At 36.3% G+C, this 18,166-nt stretch overlaps 1 protein-coding gene across 1 annotated transcript in view; it reads right to left on the reverse strand.

Moving 5' to 3' along the window:
* The window catches only part of CRYBG3 (crystallin beta-gamma domain containing 3), a 129,107-nt gene that overhangs the window by 15,652 nt on the left and 95,289 nt on the right, over positions 1-18,166 (reverse strand). The window contains exons 16-17 of the mRNA XM_023216027.3: positions 17,394-17,503; positions 13,857-13,983 (exon numbers count right to left, since the gene is read on the reverse strand). Of these exons, the coding sequence (XP_023071795.2) occupies positions 13,857-13,983; positions 17,394-17,503 (237 nt within the window). The remainder of the gene's footprint in view (positions 1-13,856; positions 13,984-17,393; positions 17,504-18,166) is intronic.

The following is an 18,166-nucleotide window of genomic DNA, read 5'->3' on the forward strand; positions in this document are numbered from 1 at the left end:
TGTTTTGAAGCTTTTTTTTCTACTTTAAATTATTTTAATTTAAATATTTAATTTATAAGTATACTTGAATTATAAATGTATTTAAAGGTTAGGAAGATTAGGAAAGTCAACACAATGCTAACCTGGGCAGGATGATGGGGGTTGGTTAATAATCTTTTGGAAATAAATGGTATTGAAGAACTATTAATATTTTAAAATCACATTTTTCTGATACATTTCCCTAACATGAAAATAGGAAGAGAGATCAACTATTAATAAATCTTTAAAACTGAAGATGACACAGTAATCCGAACTTTCCAACCATAAAAAAAAAAAAAAATTGATTACAGTTTGAGCTCTACAAATGTCTTGGCCTTGGTCCATGTTAACTTAGAAGCTGGCCAACCATTTGTGGCTAAAGGTTCTTCTTAGATGTCAGCAGTTAACAGGACATTCCTGCGGGATTAAGTCTAAATCATGCAAAGAGGATACAGTTTCTAAAAGGAAGATGTAGTTGTCAAAGAAAAAGAATACTCGACCAAATTGTATAAATGAAAATTTCAATATGAAAAAAGACAAAACTCATTGTTCCTCCTCATCCCATCAACTAAAATAATAATTTAAATAATTTAAGTGACAATAACAGTAGAAACTAACATAGATAGCACTTAATATGTGCTGGGAATTATTGTTCTAAGTTACATACCTATATCTGTATCTATCCATAGATATATATGCACAACCCCTTATTCATTGTTCTGAAATCCAAAAAGCTTTAAAATCAAAAATTTTTTCCTAGTCAACAAAACTCTACCTGAATAAATTGAAGTCTATTTATAATATTGCCCAATTTGTGGAGCTGTGCATAAATTTCATTATAGGAATAGAAACATGTTTAATTAGGGGTGCAGTCCAGAACCCTGCTGGGTGTGTTTCCTTATAGGCCATACATGAATCATATTACTGTTTAAAATTTGAAAAACTATAAATCCCAAAATACATTCCGTTTAGGGATTGTAGAACTGTATTTTCTCATTTTTTTTTCTACCAACTTTTATTTTCTGTTCTGGGGTATCTGTGCAGGGTTGTTGCATAGATAAATTGCATGTCACAGGGGTTTCGTGCATAGATAATTTCATCACCCAGGTAATGAGCACAGTACCCAAAAGGTAGTATTTCGATCCTCCTCCTCCTCCTCCTCCCACCCTCTGCTCAGGCAGGCCCTGGTGTTTATTGTCCCTTCATAGTGTCCATGTGTATTTAATGTTTATCTTCCACTAATAGGTGAAAACACGACGTATTTGTTTTTCTGTTCTTGTGTTAATATGCTTCAGATAATGGCCTCCAGCTGCATCCATGTTGCTGCAAAGAACATGATGTTCTGCTTTTGTTATGGCTGCGTGGTATTCCATGGTGGCTATGTACCACATTTTCTTTATCCAGTCCAACACTGATGGGCACCTAGGTTGATTCCATGTTTTTGCTGTTGTGAATAGTGCTGCCCTGAATATACATGTGCATGTGTCTTTATGATAGAATGATTTATATTCCTTTGAATATATACCCAGTAATGGAATTGTTAGGTCAACTGGTAGTTCTGTGTTCTTTGAGAAATCTCCAAACTGCTTGCCACAACGGATGAACGAATGCACATTCCCACAACCAGTGTAAACATTCCCTTTTCTCCACAATCTCACTTGCATCTGTTATTTGCTGACTTTTTAATAACAGCCATTTGGACTTGTATGAGATAGTATCTCACTGTGTATTTGATTTGCATCTCTCTACTGATTAGGGATGGTGAGCATTTTTTCATATGCTTGTTGGCAATATGCATATCCTCTTTTGAGAAGTGTCTGTTCATGTCATTTAGGCCACTTTTTAATAGGGTTGTTTTTTGCTTGTTGATTTGTTCCTTATAGATTCTGGATATTAGACCTTTGTTAAATGCACAGTTTGTGAATATCTTCTTCCATTCTGCTGATTGTTTACTCTGTTGATAGTTTCTTTTGCTGTGCAGAAGCACTTTAGTTTAATTAGGTCCCATTTGTCAATTTTTGTTTTTGTTGTAATTCCTTTTGGAGGCTTCCTCATAGAATCTTTGCCAGGGCCCATGTCCAGAATGATATTTCCTAGGTTTTCATCTAGGGTTTTCTACAGTTTTAGGTTTTACATTTAAGTCTTTAATCCCTCTTGAGTTGTTTTTTGCATATAGTGAAAGCAAAGGGTTCAGTTTCAATATTATGCATATGGCTAGCCAATTATTCCAGCACCATTTACTGAATAGGGAGTCCTTACCCTACTGTTTATGCTTGTCAACTCTGGCAAAGATCAAATTTCTGTAGGTGTGAGGCTTTATTTCTGAGTTCTCTAACATTTTCCATTGGCCTGTGTGTCTGTTTTTGTACCAGTATCATGCTATTTTGGTTACTGTAGCCTTGTAATATAGTTTGAAATCAGGAGGCACGATGCCTTCAGCTTTGTTTTTTTTGTTTTTTGTTTTTTTTGCTTAGAGTTGCCTTGGCTATTTGGGCTCATTTTTGGTTCCATGTGAATTTTAGAATAGCTTTTTCCTAATTCTGTGAAAAAATGTGGGTACTCTGGTAGGAACAGTATTGAATCTGTAAATAGCTTTGGGCAGTATGGCCATTTTAATGACATTGATTCTTCCTGTCTATGAGCATGGAGTGTTTCCCTTTGTGTTATCTCTGAGTTCTTTCAGCAGTGTCCTATAATTTTCATTGTAGAGATCTTTCACCTCCCCGGTGAGCTGTATACCTAGATATTTTATTCTTTGTGTCTATTGTGAATGGAATTGCATTCTTGATTTGGCCCTCAGCTTGGATGTTACTGGTGTATAAAAATGCTACTGACTTTTCTACACTGATTTTGTATCCTGAAATATTACTGAAGTTAATGATCAAATCTAGGACCCTATGGGCAGAGACTATGGGGTTCTCTAAGTATAGAATCATATCATTTGTGAAGAGAGAGAGCTTGACTCCCTCTTTTCCTATTTGGATGCCTTTTATTTCTTCCTCTTGTGGGCTTGTTCTGGCTAGGACTTCCAGTACTATGTTGAACAGCAGAGGTAAGAGTGGGTATCCTTCTCCTGTTCCAGTTTTCAAGGGAATGCTTCCAGCTTTTACTCATTCGGTATGATGCCGGCAATGGGCTTGTCATATATGTCTCTTATTATTTTGAGATACGTTCCTTCAATGCCTAGTTTGTTGATGGTTTTTATCATGAAGGGATGTTGAATTTTATTGAAAGCCTTTTCTGCATCTATTGAGATAATTATGTGGGTTCTGTTTTTAGTTCTGTTTATGTAATAAATCACATTTATTGATTTGTATATATTGAACCAACTTTACATCCCAGGAATAAGGCCTACTTGATTGTGGTGGATTAACTTTTTGATGTCCTGCTGGATTCAGTTTGCTAGTACTTTGTTGAGGATTTTTGCCATCTTTGTTCATCAGGCATATGGGTCTGAAGTTTTGTTTTTCCGTGTGTTTCTGTCAGGTTTTGGTATTAGAATGATGCTGGCCTCATAGAATGAGTGGTCAGAAACATGCCAAGGGTCACTCATCTAACAGTTATTAATGGTAGAGTCAGGACTTGAACCAAGAAGGTCTCTAAGACACTCAAACCAAACTCTTCACCAGTAAACTATAATCCTTCTCGTAGAGCCTCTCTCATTTGGTTTAGAAAGTCAGTTTCAATACGGATTTACCTTTCTTACTGGTGTTTGTTTTCCTCTTTTAAAAAAATTATGATTCCTTTTAAAAAGAATAACATAGATGACCATGTACCTAAAACCCAGAAGTATTACATTTTAATTTTACTATATTTGTATCAAATTTTTAAAATAAATGAAACATAGCAAATACAGATGAATTTAAACTCCCACCTCCCTGAGAGGTGACCACTATGCTCAAGTTGTAAATCTTTTCAGCTCATGTTTTTCTATTTCTATTAATGGTTATGCATCTTTTGCTTTTAACATTTACAGAAAATGTATTCTACTGTAACATCTTTAGTAGCCTGCTTTCCTTGCCTACTGTGTTTGAAATTTGACTCTTCATACATGTAGCTCTCCAATTCATTGTAACTACTATATTTCATTCCCTTACAGGAATGTGTGATTGTTTGTTTCATTCATCATAGCTGCAACAGACATCCTTATTCCCCCCACCATTGTAATTAACACTTCTTCCACTAGCTATATATGAATAATGTTACTTCCCTGCAACTAAGACAAACCTTAGTATTTTCAGATTTTAAAATGCCTGTAGCTAGAGTAAGCTAATGTTATTCATAATTGTTTTGATTTGTATTTCCTTGATAACTAGTGAGGGTTAACATCCTTTGGACGTCCTGAGCCATTTTTCCCTCTTCTATAAACTGCCTATTTATATCCTCTGTTGGTTTTTGAAGTGGATTTTTCTGAATTGGTTTGAAAAAGCTCTTCTAATTATTTTATTTATTGTTTGTAGAGACAGGGACCAGCAATGTCCAGGCTCTTCTGGACTCAAGCAGTCCTCCTAGGTCAGCCTCCCAAAGCACTGGAATTACAGGTGTGAGCCACCGCACCCAGCTAAGAGCTCTTCTTATATTCAGTACACTAAGCCTTTGCAGGTTATACGAACTGCGAATATATTTTGTGGCTTGCTGTGGCAGTCTGAATAATTAATGCCTGCCTCCTCTTCCTACCCCACAAATGTTCACATCCTAATTCTTAGAACCTGTGAATGTGGTGAATATGTTACCTGACATGGTAAAGAGGCACTTTACAGATATTATTAATTAAGGACCTTGAGATGGGTACAATCATCTGGATTACTCTGGTAAGCCCAATGTAGCCACCAGGGTCCTTGTAAAAGGAAGGTAGGAGGGTCAGAGATAGAGAGCAGATAAAGAGCAGAGACTGGAGTGATGTACTTTGAAGATGAAAGAAGGTCATGAGTTAAGGAATGCTGGTGGCCTCTAGAAGCTAGAAAAGGTAAGGAAATGGATTCTCCCTAGAGCTTCCCAGATGAAATGACTGCCAACACCTTAATTTTACCACAATAAGACCAATTTCAGACTTCTGACTTGTGGAACTGCAAGACTGTAAATATCTGTCATCTTAAGCTACTAAGTTTACAGTAATCTGTTACATCAGCAATAGGAAACTAATACATTTGCCTTTCACCTTTTTCTTATTCATTTGTGCTTTTTCTGTTTGAAAATATCCATCCTACTCCAGTATCATCAGGGTAGATTCCTATATTTTCTTCTAAATTGTAACGTTTGCTTTTCACATTTAGGTTGTTATTAATCCACCTGGAACTGATTTTTGTGTTTGGAGTAAAGTAGGATTCTAACTGTCTTTTTCTATGGAATGGGTCAATTATCTCCACACCATTTATTTAACAGTTCATCATAGCTCCATTGGAAAGCTGTTTTCTTCCAAATTCTATTACTATATAGGTCAGTTTCCATGCTACCCTATTCCCCTGTCCCATTTGTCTCTCCTTGTACTGATTCCCACTAATTATTACTACTGTCTAAAGCAATATATATTTGGTAGGATAAGTGACCCTACATGTTGTTCTTAAAAATTATCTTGGCGATTTTGGACCCATTATCTTTTCCAACTTAATCATAGGATAAGCTTGCCATGTTTTACTCCCCACCTCTACCCCCTAAAAGGACAGAACACTGTGTTTTGCCTGAAACAGTATTCATTTGGGGAAGACCATATCTTTACAATATTGAGTCTTTTTACCTATAAAGATTGTATCTCTCCAATGTTTACTTCCTTCAAGAGTTTTTATAAAATTTCTAGGAAAAAAACGTATTGCCTTGTGTTAGCTTTATTTCTAAATACCTTTAATTTAGATTTATCTTGCTATTTATTTTATTTATCTTATATTCTGCTATTTTAATTGCTATTTATCTTATATTCTGCAACTTTAAAAATGTGCTTTAGCCCTAATAATTTATCATTTACACCACAGATGCTCTTGCCAGTTTTGTTTTTGCCTTTTGTTTTAATCTTACTTCATTTTTTAGATTAATTTTTTTTAGTAGATAGAACTTCAGAATACTGAATAGTAGTGGTAATAGGGAGACCGTTGTCTTCTGCCTGAATTTAAAGAGAACTGTTTCAGATATCTCACTGGGAAGTGCGATGTTTACTGTAAGTTTTTGTTGGCCTGCATTTTCAAAATGTGCACAATAGTTAATACCATTAACTATATATATAGGTTCAGCTAAAAAGTTTAATAGTAACCAAATTCTTCTACACTTTATTTTTTTATTATTATTATACTTTAAGTTCTAGGGAACATGTGCACAATGTGTAGGTTTGTTACATATGTATACATGTGCTATGTTGGTGTGCTGCACCCATTAACTCGTCATTTACATTAGGTATTCCTCCTAATGCTATCCCTCCCCACTCCCTCAACCCCATGACAGGCCCCGGTGTGTGATGTTCCCCACCATGTGTCCAAGTGTTCTCATTGTTCAATTCCCACCTATGAGTGAGAACATGTGGTGTTTGATTTTCTGTCCTTGGGATAGTTTGCTGAGAATGATGGTTTCCAGCTTCATCCATGCCCCTACAAAGGACATGAACTCATCCTTTTTTATGGCTGCATAGTGTTCCGTGATGTATATGTGCCATATTTTCTTAATCCAGTCTATCATTGATGGACATTTGGGTTGGTTCCAAGTCTCTGCTATTGTGAATAGTGCCGCCGTAAACATACGTGTGCATGTGTCTTTATAGAAGCATGATTTATAATCCTTTGGGTATATACCCAGTAATGGGATGGCTGGGTCAAATGGTATTTCTAGCTCTAGATCTTTGAGAAATCGCCACACTGTCTTCCACAATGGTTGAACTAGTTTGCAACCCCACCAACAGTGTAAAAGTGTTCCTGTTTCTCCACATCCTCTCCAGCACCTGTTGTTTCCTGACTTTTTAATGATTGTCATTCTAACTGCTGTGAGATGGTATCTCATTGTGGTTTTGATTTGCATTTCTCTGATGGCGACTGATGATGAGCATTTTTTAACGTGTCTATTGGCTGCATAAATGTCTTTTTTTGAGAAGTGTCTGTTCATATCCTTCGCACACTTTTTGCTGGGGTTGTTTGATTTTTTCTTGTAATTTAAGTTCTTTGTAGATTCTGGATATTAGCCCTTTGTCAGATGGGTAGACTGCAAAAATTTTCTCCCATTCTGTAGGTTGCTTGTTCACTCTGATGGTGGTTTCTTTTTGCTGTGCAGAAGCTCTTTAGTTTAATTAGATCCCATTTGTCTATTTTGGCTTTTGTTGCCATTGCTTTTGGTGTTTTAGTCATGAGGTCCTTGCTCATGCCTATGTCCTGAATGGTATTGCCTAGGTTTTCTTCTAGGGTTTTTATCGTTTTAGTTCTAACATTTAAGTCTTTAATCCATCTTGAATTAATTTTTGTCTTCTACACTTTATAAACTCATTCCTTCCTTTCATTCTGAGGTTGGATTTATAGTCTCCCTCTATTTGTTGCTGTGCCTCTTATTCAGTATCCTTCCACAGAATGAATGATTGTCTTGCCAATTCTTATTCTACCTCTTAAGATTATTTATGTCATCAGAGTCTTAATTTCATCTGAAGTTTTTCTACAGCCTCTTGTTATAATATTCTTTGGTTTTGCTTCCTTGGAGCTGCCAGGGCTCGATTATTACTTCAAAGGCAGCCAAACTTCCATTCCAACGCCCCAGTGGAGAAATAAGAGAAGCAACCAGCTAAGTACTGCTCCCATGGAAATGAAATAAAACAGGTTACCCCACACACTCCTGGTCCAATGCTTAAATGTTTTCTGCACTAGTCTGAAAGTCACAGTTAACTCCATCTTAGATCAATCAACAAGTTCTCATGTATCTTGCTCCTGTCTATATATGGCATTATTCTTTCAATACCCAGTCTGACTTTTAAAAATTTCATCAATAGTTAGCAGCTGTAAATTACTTTTTTTTAAAACTTAGGTTCCCCACCATCCTCTAACTTGTAAAGCTATTATTACAATATTGTAAATGGATAAGACACAAACCTATAGTAAGTCCAAAGTACAACCCCTCTTATGGAATGAGCTCTGAAGCAGAAGAATGAACTTTATACAACTATAAATAAAAATATATATGCCTATATATTTTTAGGCATGAATAAATGAGTTTATTTAGTTGGCTTATTACATAATGGACTCTTGATATTTTTATAGCATTGTGCTAAGTAGAGGGGACATAAGGGTGACAGAATTTAAAGCTACAATAAATATAAATCATCCCCTCAATGGCTTTACAGTTTCAGTAAGTGTGATGAAAAGGAGAGAGTGAAAAGCATCTTGAGATGCAGAGAAAGAATATTCAGGGCAAACAAAAGTCACTTTAAGAAATGAGGTCATTGAAGGCTTCCTAGAATTGAGGTCCTTTAAATTAGACCTCAAAGAATTTAGAGACGGGAAAGAAAAACTTCATTCTATGTTTCCATATAAAAACACAAAATAAAGTTTAAGGAAGGTATTGAGGGGAAGGGGGGAGGGGAAGCTTGTAAACAGGATACATGAAAACAATTGAGCAATAATATTGGAAAAGTAGGACCTGATGCCAGGGTCTGGGCTTTATGGGAAGGTTACATGCTCAATGCTGCAAATAAGAAGAACTGCAAAAGAAAGAGGCCAAAGGAAGAAAATTAGTTATGTACTCATCACAATAGTTTTAGAAAGACAGAATGAGCCTCTAAACTCAGTCATGGCAATGGAAAGGAGATAAGAGGAAAAGCTTAAGACATATCATGGGACTGTATGCGATGACTCATGCCTGTAATCCCAGCACTTTGGGAGGCCAAGGTGGGTGGATCTCTTGAGATCAGGAGTTTGAGATCAGCCTGGCCAACATGGTGAAACCCCGTCTCTACTAAAAATACAAAAATTAGCTGGGAGTTTTGGCACGTGCCTGTAATCCCAGCTACTTGGGAGGCTGAGGCACGAGAATTCCTTGAACTTGGGAGGCGGAGGTTGCAGTGAGCCAAGATTGGGCCACTGCACTCCAGCCTAGGTGTCAGAGCCAGACTCCGTCTAAAAAAAGGTGGGGAGGGAGTAATGATGATTGCTTTCAACAGAAACAGGGCAGAAAAGAAGAACAAGTCTATGAGAGAAAATGGGATGCTGGCAAAACATGCTGAAGACCCATGTGGAATCTGGGAATGAAGCTCAGGGAATAACTGAGTACTGCTTACTCTAGATATCTGCGAATGCGAATCATCTTTATGATAATGAAAATTTCTAAGTACAGGAGAGGAAAGGCCAAGAATAGGTATCTGAGAAACATCTACACTTGAGAGGCCAAGAGTAAGAATCAAGTAACATCTGGACTTGATGAGTTTGTTACGCTAATTCTTTTTTTATTCATATTCAGTACTTAGCACAGTATTTAGTAAAGAGCAGGTATTCAGTACTTTAGATTGAATAAATATAAAACGCATCTTCAGCAATGGTGTTATTGTGCAGCATTTGTGATATTTATATAAATAATTCAGCTGGATGGTGCAGTGGTTTGCACCTGTAATCCCAGCACTTTGGGAGGCTGAGGCAGGTAGATTGCTTGAGCCCAGGAGTTTCAGACCAGCCTGGGCAACACGGTGAAACCCCATCTCAACCAAAACACCACAAAAACTAGCCAGACATGGTGGTGCACACCTGTAGTCCCAGCTACTTCGGAGGCTGAGATGGCAGAAATAATTCAGCCACCTTAAATATTTTTCTTTGATCAAAGCAAAATAGAATACCTTTAAACTTTCTTCTACAAAATTACTAATCAGATGTATTTTTCATTCATAGAACTCTACACCAATGCCCCAAGCCTCATCTTGGGCATTTAAAAAAAAAAAAATCATTTTATTGCCCTTTCACACCCAGTATGACTACTCCTAAATATAGAAGGCTTTGGTTTCAGCCCCCACAAAACACTTAAACTTCCTTAGGCATGATATTCAATCTTTTTCATCTTAAAAGGTCTTCTTGTAATCACTATTAAGCAGTCAAGCCATTACCAAACCAAGGCTACTGAAAACCTTAAAGAGAAGTCAATGGAAACCAATTCACCATGTTTTGAGATAGATGTTTAGGCATTTTATTAGACGTGTAATTTTTCGAGATCTATAATTATATCTCTGTGAAGAGCCTGATGAAAACCCTGGGTCTTAGTTCACTTTCCTAATTCTAGGCCACTTAATTTATTATTTTTCCCAGATGCTTACATAGAGCTGTCTTAGTATGATTAAATTAAATTTCCCTATATTAAATTACCTGATGATTTTAGAATTCTAAATGAATTTTGAAAGAGAACTGGGGACCATATTCTGAGGAAGACTTTTCTACTTGTCTCCCATATACTTCATTTGACAGCCACCAAACCACCTCCAGACTGTCACTAAAAATTAATCTCAAGTTTTTAAAAGGAAGTTAGTTCTGTTACAGTAGCAGAGATAAATTATTACAATTTCATCTCCTTTCATTTTCTCCGAAATATAGTAACAGAGAACACCTCTATGAGTTTATACATCTCTGGTAGATTGTATTATTGTTTGAATATACTTTGCCGACTTCATCCCTGCCCAGGTGAGAGTCTATTCCCCTGCCCCATTTATGTCAGGCTTGGTCTAATGACTTGCTTTTGGAAACAGAATATGAGTGGACACAATGATGTGTGCATGGGCAAAATGAATGTGAGCAGAAGCTTCAAATGTGACTCTGTGATTGTGACCTTGCTCCCTCTTTCCCCTGTCATGAAAATAGTCATGTCCCCAATTGGAGGTGCTCCCATTAGCTTGGTCCCAATGCAAAGCAAGTATCAAAAGTGTATCTAAACCCAACTCACAAGCCTAAAGTGGAGGCCATGCAACTGTCTTGTCATTTTGAGACAAAATATGAAAATGAAATGAACATTTGTTTTCAACTACTATGACTCCGGAGACTGTTGTGAAAGTTAATACATGATCTTATTCCCTCTGACCTTGTGAATCCTAAAGCCGGATAAATTCTTTTTCATATCCAATTAGAAATATGACCAGGATACTTATTTGCAACAGAACTGGAGGCTGTCCAAGATTTGAAATACCTGTTCTAACAGTTTCTTTACAGAAGAATTAACTGAGATACAGATAAATTAAGAGATTTGCCTAAGGTCCTATTAGTTAGACACAGAACTATGAACTATGCTTCTAGCTCCATTCATTATAAAATGACTGCAACACTGCAAATTATGTGTTGATGGCCCTAGGAATGTAACCTTCACCTGTACCAACAGAAGTTTGCCTGGAGCAAACTGTCATTTTCAAAATATATTATCTTCTATGAAGATGAAGTCTTAAGACTCCTCAATATTATACCATTGTGACACTTAAGCACCAAGCCATAGCATGTCTGGCAATACCAACTGCAGGCAACATCCCTCGAATTCTGCAGTTTTAACTAACAAAAGTGAAAGCAAAGGATTACCTCATATGTACATAATGTCAACTTAATTACACAGAAACATTTCCTAGAATGAATCCAGAATTGCACTGGATTGTGGAATAGGCAGCAGTATTTGGAAATCTAAGAAAAAAGGCATATCAATTCCTAAGTATGAAGATAGTGGGGAGAATCACAGAAAGAATCAGAATTAATGAGAGAAGCAGAATAGATAGTGTATCTAGCACTGTCCAGGGAAACGAGACAGAATCTAGAGGGTGCGAGCAACTGGGACCTAGACAGTGAAAGGACTCTCTTTTGGGAGGAACGTTAGCCTACAGGCTAATCGCAAGACATCTACCTTATTTTACCCAAATCTTATGCTCAACAAATAACCTCCTGATGACTAATTCAGTTTCCCTTGTTTTTCCAGAGAGGGGGAAGAAATGCCCAGGACAGAATTCTCGAGCATTCCAGTCACTAGAATCCACTTATTACAAAATACTAAATTGACCTTCTAATTTACATATCAATCTCTCTAGGTCTGATCAACTTAAGGCTTTGGGACTCCTGTTGAGGTATCTTCATGGTCAATCTGCAGATCTTTGTAGGATATCCAACCTCCCTTATGCTCTTCCCATTTCAACACCAAACCTGCTGCTCTAACACATCTTCGCAAAAGATGTTTCAAATATTTTCAGTATATTATGAATGGCATTAAGATAACTAACGTGCTACCCTTACATAAACTGAATATACTCTTTAACCCATTCTTGAAGTGAAAAGTCTATAGATTTCAAGTCCTTCCCAATAGGCACCTTCGCTTGTGCTGCCTGGGTTCCACAGGACCACAACTAGGGACATGCAACTCCACACTGTAACTTACATGAAAACCTCTCTGTTTATTTTCATCCCAAATGTTTCATTTTACACTTCATGAATCTAAAGGAATTATAACCCTTCAAAGAAAAATAGTAACACTAATTAATTTTGACCCTGCTTCTAAAATGCCCTCCCTAGAAATTTTGTTGGTTTAGTTCACTGAATTAAGAGTTGTACGAAACCCTTTCAGGATGATACTTTCAAATTCAGACCTCTATCTTTTGCTTTTAGAGTTAACAACAAATAAGTATCTGTCTGCTGATTTGACCACTAAAAATTGTTTAAAAAATTGCTTTCCAGTAAATGTGGACTACCTTCCAATGTCTTTTCCAGCATTATCAAAGCCTGCAGAGACTTGCCAGATCATATATATATATATTTTTTAAACCAGTTTTCCTCCAACAGACAAGAAGTGTTGGTAGCCACTTATTCTTTCCATGTTAGTATCTACAGAGCCATTGAGAGAGACCAAGAACACTATTTATATTCTTGTTCTCAGCCAAGACTCTATAATTAGTCTGATACCAAGAATACTCTATCCAGGAATGCCTTGTGAAATAGGACTACACTGCTTAGGTTGAGATCAAAGATCCTAAGTGTGGCCATTATCCCTGGAGTCAGCTTTGACAGAAAGGTTTAAGTCACTACTACATTATGTAGAGTCTCTAATCAGCTCTGTGTAAAACTGAAGCTTTGACCAAACATATTGCCAAGGAATTGTCATAACTAGATATCTTGAAAGTATCCAAGATCCTCACTACCTCCTCTGCACAGATCCTATTGACCAGGGGCCCAGAATTGATGTCCTGGAGTTGTGATCCCATTTTTCTCATATTTGAAATTCTAAATAAATGTGGTGGAAAGGAAGACCTACTTACTCTGTAAATATGGGCCTCCAAGGTGACCCAGATCATTTTGCACACACCAGGCAGAAAGGCCCTGTTCCGAAAAACAGGTTTGAATTTAGAATCTGCTACCTTAGTAGCAGACAAACTGTCATGTGACTTACCTAGTAGAATAATAAAGTGGTCAGGTTATTTTTATACTTAAGCAGCTATAATAACAACAACCATGGTACTAATAGCTAACATTTAAATGAGAACTCACCATATGCTGTGCACTTTATAAGCATCATCTCATTTAATATCCCAGTGGCCTTGTAAGTACTATTGTTATTATTTTATTTTTATAGATGGGTAAGCCAAGTAACTTTGCCAGTGTCACTCAAATTGATTAAAGTATCAAACTGGGAGTTAAGTCGAGGCCTACATTATTCTAATTCTTGAGTTTTACACCCCTGCTTTTTTTTAAAAAAGAATATCAATATTACATTTTGGTTGGATTTCATGAGTGAACCTCAGTTTTACAATTGACAAATGAATTATTCATATTTTTCAGATTTTGATATTTCTCCTTTTATCATTTCTTCCAACTTCACAGTATCATTGGTGGTAATTAAACTGGACAAGAAAAAGAGTCTTATAAGTATGCATTTTGCAAAGTACTTACATAGTCAATGGGCTTGAGAGATTTGACTTTAGATGCTGGGCAACCGCAGGAAGTAAGGTCAGCATAGAGGCCTTCTTCTAACACACAGTGATTAACAAACACGTCTTCTTGGTAATAGAGGAGCCAGCTAAAAGCCAAGCAGTAAAACATTCAGTCAAATTGCATTCACTTGGCAGTATAGGCTCATTATATTGCTGTGGGAACTGGTGTAGGGGTAGGGCATAGAAAGTGGTGCAGAGCACCACCACACCAGCTTAAAAAAAAAAAAAAAACACACACACAACAGCTACCACTATTATTCCTCGACTGCTTATGATGCACCAGGCATAAGGCTAGGCACTTTACATATACTATTTCATGGTGTCCTTAATAATTCTATGAGTTAGGAACATCCTCATTTTTATAGGCAGCAAAAGTAAAGATCAGAAAGGTAAGGTGATTTTCCCATGGTTCCTCAAACTACTCAATGGTAGAGATGAAGTTTGAAATGAGACGATATATGCTTTCAGCTAAAGATATTCTTTTTATTTAGTGCCTTCACGTATAGCACTCTGGGATTAGATCAGGGTGATTATTAAGTACCTAAACAGATTATAAGCTCTTTTTGGGAAAAATTAAAAATGTTTGTATTCAGTTTAGATGAGCATAGAAGATAGATTTTTTAAAAAAATCACACAAGAGTATATAAAACCTGTCACCTACAAATCTGACAACTAATAGAAAATTTTAAAAAGAAATAAACCCCTTGGAATCTTCAATAGTGAGTTATCTTCAATACAGTATTCATCAAAAGATAGCTAAACACATACCCTTTTGAAAAGGATGAGCCCAAGGGAAAAATTAAATGACTGTTACTAATTTAGTTTTGGTGTGGCTAAGTTCTAGCCCTGTATTTTAAGATCACCAGAACTGTACTCTTGCCAGGCCAGTTTAACTTTGGATAACCGTAGAAATGCTGTGTGACATTATAATTTACTGTCATGTCTTCTACTGTAATAAGCATTTCATAGTCAACATTTATCAAAGGTTTCTAGTGTGCCAGGCATAAAGCTAGTGCATTATTTTATTTAGTCCTTGTAAGAAACCTTTGAGGTAGGTATCATTACTCCTCCTCCTTTACAGATGAGAAAGCTGAGGTTCAGAGAGATGACTCATTTTGCGTGAAGTTACATAGCTAGAAAATGGTGGAACTGGGCTCAAATCCAGGTCTCACACACATTCCAGGTGCTTACACAATTGTCATAGTTCTTGTATTCTTTTATCCTGCTGTTGTATATTTCCTACATGAAGAGACATGTGTGACTAGTTTGTCCTATTATTCGATTCAAGAAAAATACATTTTCCTCCAAAAAAACTTCAGTGTTTCTCATTAACAGACAATGATCCTAAATCTTGTAAAATATTTTCTTTTATCTTAGTGGAGAAGGAACTCAGAGCCAAATAATAGTCACAAAATTATTTCAGGTCCTTGTGTGTGTGTGTGTGTGTGTGTGTGTGTGTGTGTGTGTATTTATTTCTTATTAGAGTTGCAGATCTCTATTTAACTTATTGTGCCCTACTTTGTGTTTTAATGTTGTCAAACTCACATTTCCTTTTCACAGGTAAGTATATAAACAAAAACAAATACAAGGAGGCTCAAGGCAGAAGAGCTGTAGGAAATACAGGACTGCTTGATTTAGGGTTAATCAAGAAGGTGAACAGAAATAATGGAGTGGACTGAACCTTAAAGGATATATCTGAATTATTATTAAGCAGGGGTCACAAACTTATATACCTTCAGCAGACCACACAGGTAATGCAGATTTGAGTAGTGTGCCAGGTGGAAAAAAATTGGGAATGGTGGTGATTATGGTATGCTGGAAAGCACATATGCAGTCTACTCACTACCAGCTAATTACTGACAAAGGCAAAAGCTTTCTCCAAGTCGTAAAATCTTCTGATTTTTAAAGAGAAGGTGGAAAACAGCTTCCTCTGAAAAATATCCTAAATGTAAGTATTAACACTTACATTTGTATTGATGTATTACATTTGTAAAAATTGTATTAATACAATTTTTTTAACCTAGCGTATAAGCCAAACAAATGACACCTGCTGGCTAGATTTACCAGAGACCTCCAACCTTTGGTATGAAACAGGCATCAGCAAACTACAGCATGTGGGCCAAATCTGCCCCACTGCTTGTTTTCAAACAGCCCATAAGCTAAGACTGGTTTTCACATTTTCAGAGGGCTTAAAATTTTAAAAGAAGACTATTTCATGACATGTAAATGTTACATACAATTAAAATGTCAATGTCCATAAGTAATGTTTCATTGGAATGCAGCTGTGCCTATTGGTTTGTGTATTGTGTATGGCTGCTTTTGTGCTATGTCTAATAGCAGTGTTGAGAGTAGCTGGGATAGAGCCTGTAGAACCCACAAAGTCAAAAAATATTCACTATCTGATTCTTTATATATAAAGTGTGTTGACCCCCGGTATAGAAGGTATGGAGGAAAGCAAGTGTTAGAAAAGAGAATAGGATGGGAAATGGATAGGAAAAGGAGGCTAGTTGATGGTAAGGTCAGGAAAAGAAAGAGCTTGAACTTGATTGGACTGGTACTAGAAAATGGCTGGGAATTAAAGCATTAGCAAAAATATTAAACTGGATTTTGGGACACATAATTGGACTGTGATTTGTTTGGGGTAAACACTAGAAATTAGATGACACTGAAACAGGGGGTAGCTAAGAGACCGAAGTTTTTGAAGTGAAAAATAGAAGGCCCAGGTCTCTAATGATTCAAGGGAGAAGGGAGGAAAACTGACAAACCTAATATATTTTAAAGGAAGAAAAGAGACTTTGATAGGTTGCTGGGTAGATGTTTGATACATAGAGATGCCACTGAACTGTACAATTAAAAATTGTTAAAATGGTAAATTTTATGTTACGTATATTTTAGCACAATAAAAAATTTGTAGAATATATTTTAGCTGTGAGAATCACATGTAGTTTCATATACACGTGAAAAATATACAGTATATTGTTGCAATTGGAAGAATATCCAATTCAGAGATGAGAAAAAAAGACCAAAGGAATCATGGGTCTGAAATTTGGTATGTGATCTTGGGAAACCCTAACTCTGAACATGGTTTCCACATCTGTGAAAGGGGGATGATGAATACTTCGTTAAAAGGTTAAAAAAATTAGGATTAACATGTCTTATTTTTAAAAACACCAGGTATTTTTATCGCATTCTACTGTGTGAGACAATAAATATACAATATAAACATTCAAAATATTTAGGAAATAATCTAAGATCACAGTGAGAGACAAAAATCAAAATGTTCCCTAAGTTGGTTAATCAGCATTCTGCTTTTCTGTATTCCATCGTAGCTCAAAATACAAATTAAGCAAAATTAATATAGATCAGTTAGCAAGTAACCAATGCCTGTTGAAGATAAATTTTAAAGATTCACTGTGCATGCAAAAAATATATCTCTGTAAATTTAAGAACATTAGTTATTAAATAACAGCAGAAAACACTAAGTAAGCATACTTACCAACCTCGAAGAACTTTAAAAGAACATGGTATGAGTGAAGTCAAATCAGAAGTTTCTTCTGTAAAATCTATACATTCACCTTGGAACCCTGGTTTACTGAATACTTTGAGCTACAAGAACAACACAACAGTTAAACAGAAAAAAAATGGTCTTAGATGATCAAAAGCAAATAAAAACCTTTAATTTCATGATCTATAAAATGTAGCAAAATATCAGACTCATGTTTTATCTATTATCAATGAATTCATATTAGGGATAATGATACGCTCCTTAAACTTGCTTTCTTACATGTTTTCAGGAATGGAATGTCACTGTTGGTTTACCATTTTCTTGCCTCTCTTCCACCAAATTGTGGGAACAGAGGCCTAGAAAACAATTCTACCTATAAAAGAGTACATTAGAGTCCTTCCTCCACTAACATGTGGTCCTTTATTCTCTCAGACAATCACTATGCCCTATGTTGAGACCAGATGTATAAAATAAGAAGAAATTTAGTGCTAAACATGAAAGAGGCTTAGATTAGTATAAGGCTACATGGTTAGATGCTTCTCTCCCTAGCTCTTCCTGATCCACAGTTAATATAAGAAGAGGAGAGCACGAGCACATGCTCATAAGCAAGCACGAAGAGTACCCAGGAGGGCACACGAGCAGATGGCAGAGGAGATAATAATGACGGGATTAGTGGAAGATTTATGGTGAAGAAAGAAAGATATCTGTGTCATGTATTTCAGTTTACAGGCTTTGGTTTTCTGATAAGAATACCTTAAATGTGC

This window comes from Piliocolobus tephrosceles, chromosome 2 (assembly GCF_002776525.5).
Source record: "Piliocolobus tephrosceles isolate RC106 chromosome 2, ASM277652v3, whole genome shotgun sequence".
Taxonomy (NCBI): domain Eukaryota; kingdom Metazoa; phylum Chordata; class Mammalia; order Primates; family Cercopithecidae; genus Piliocolobus; species Piliocolobus tephrosceles.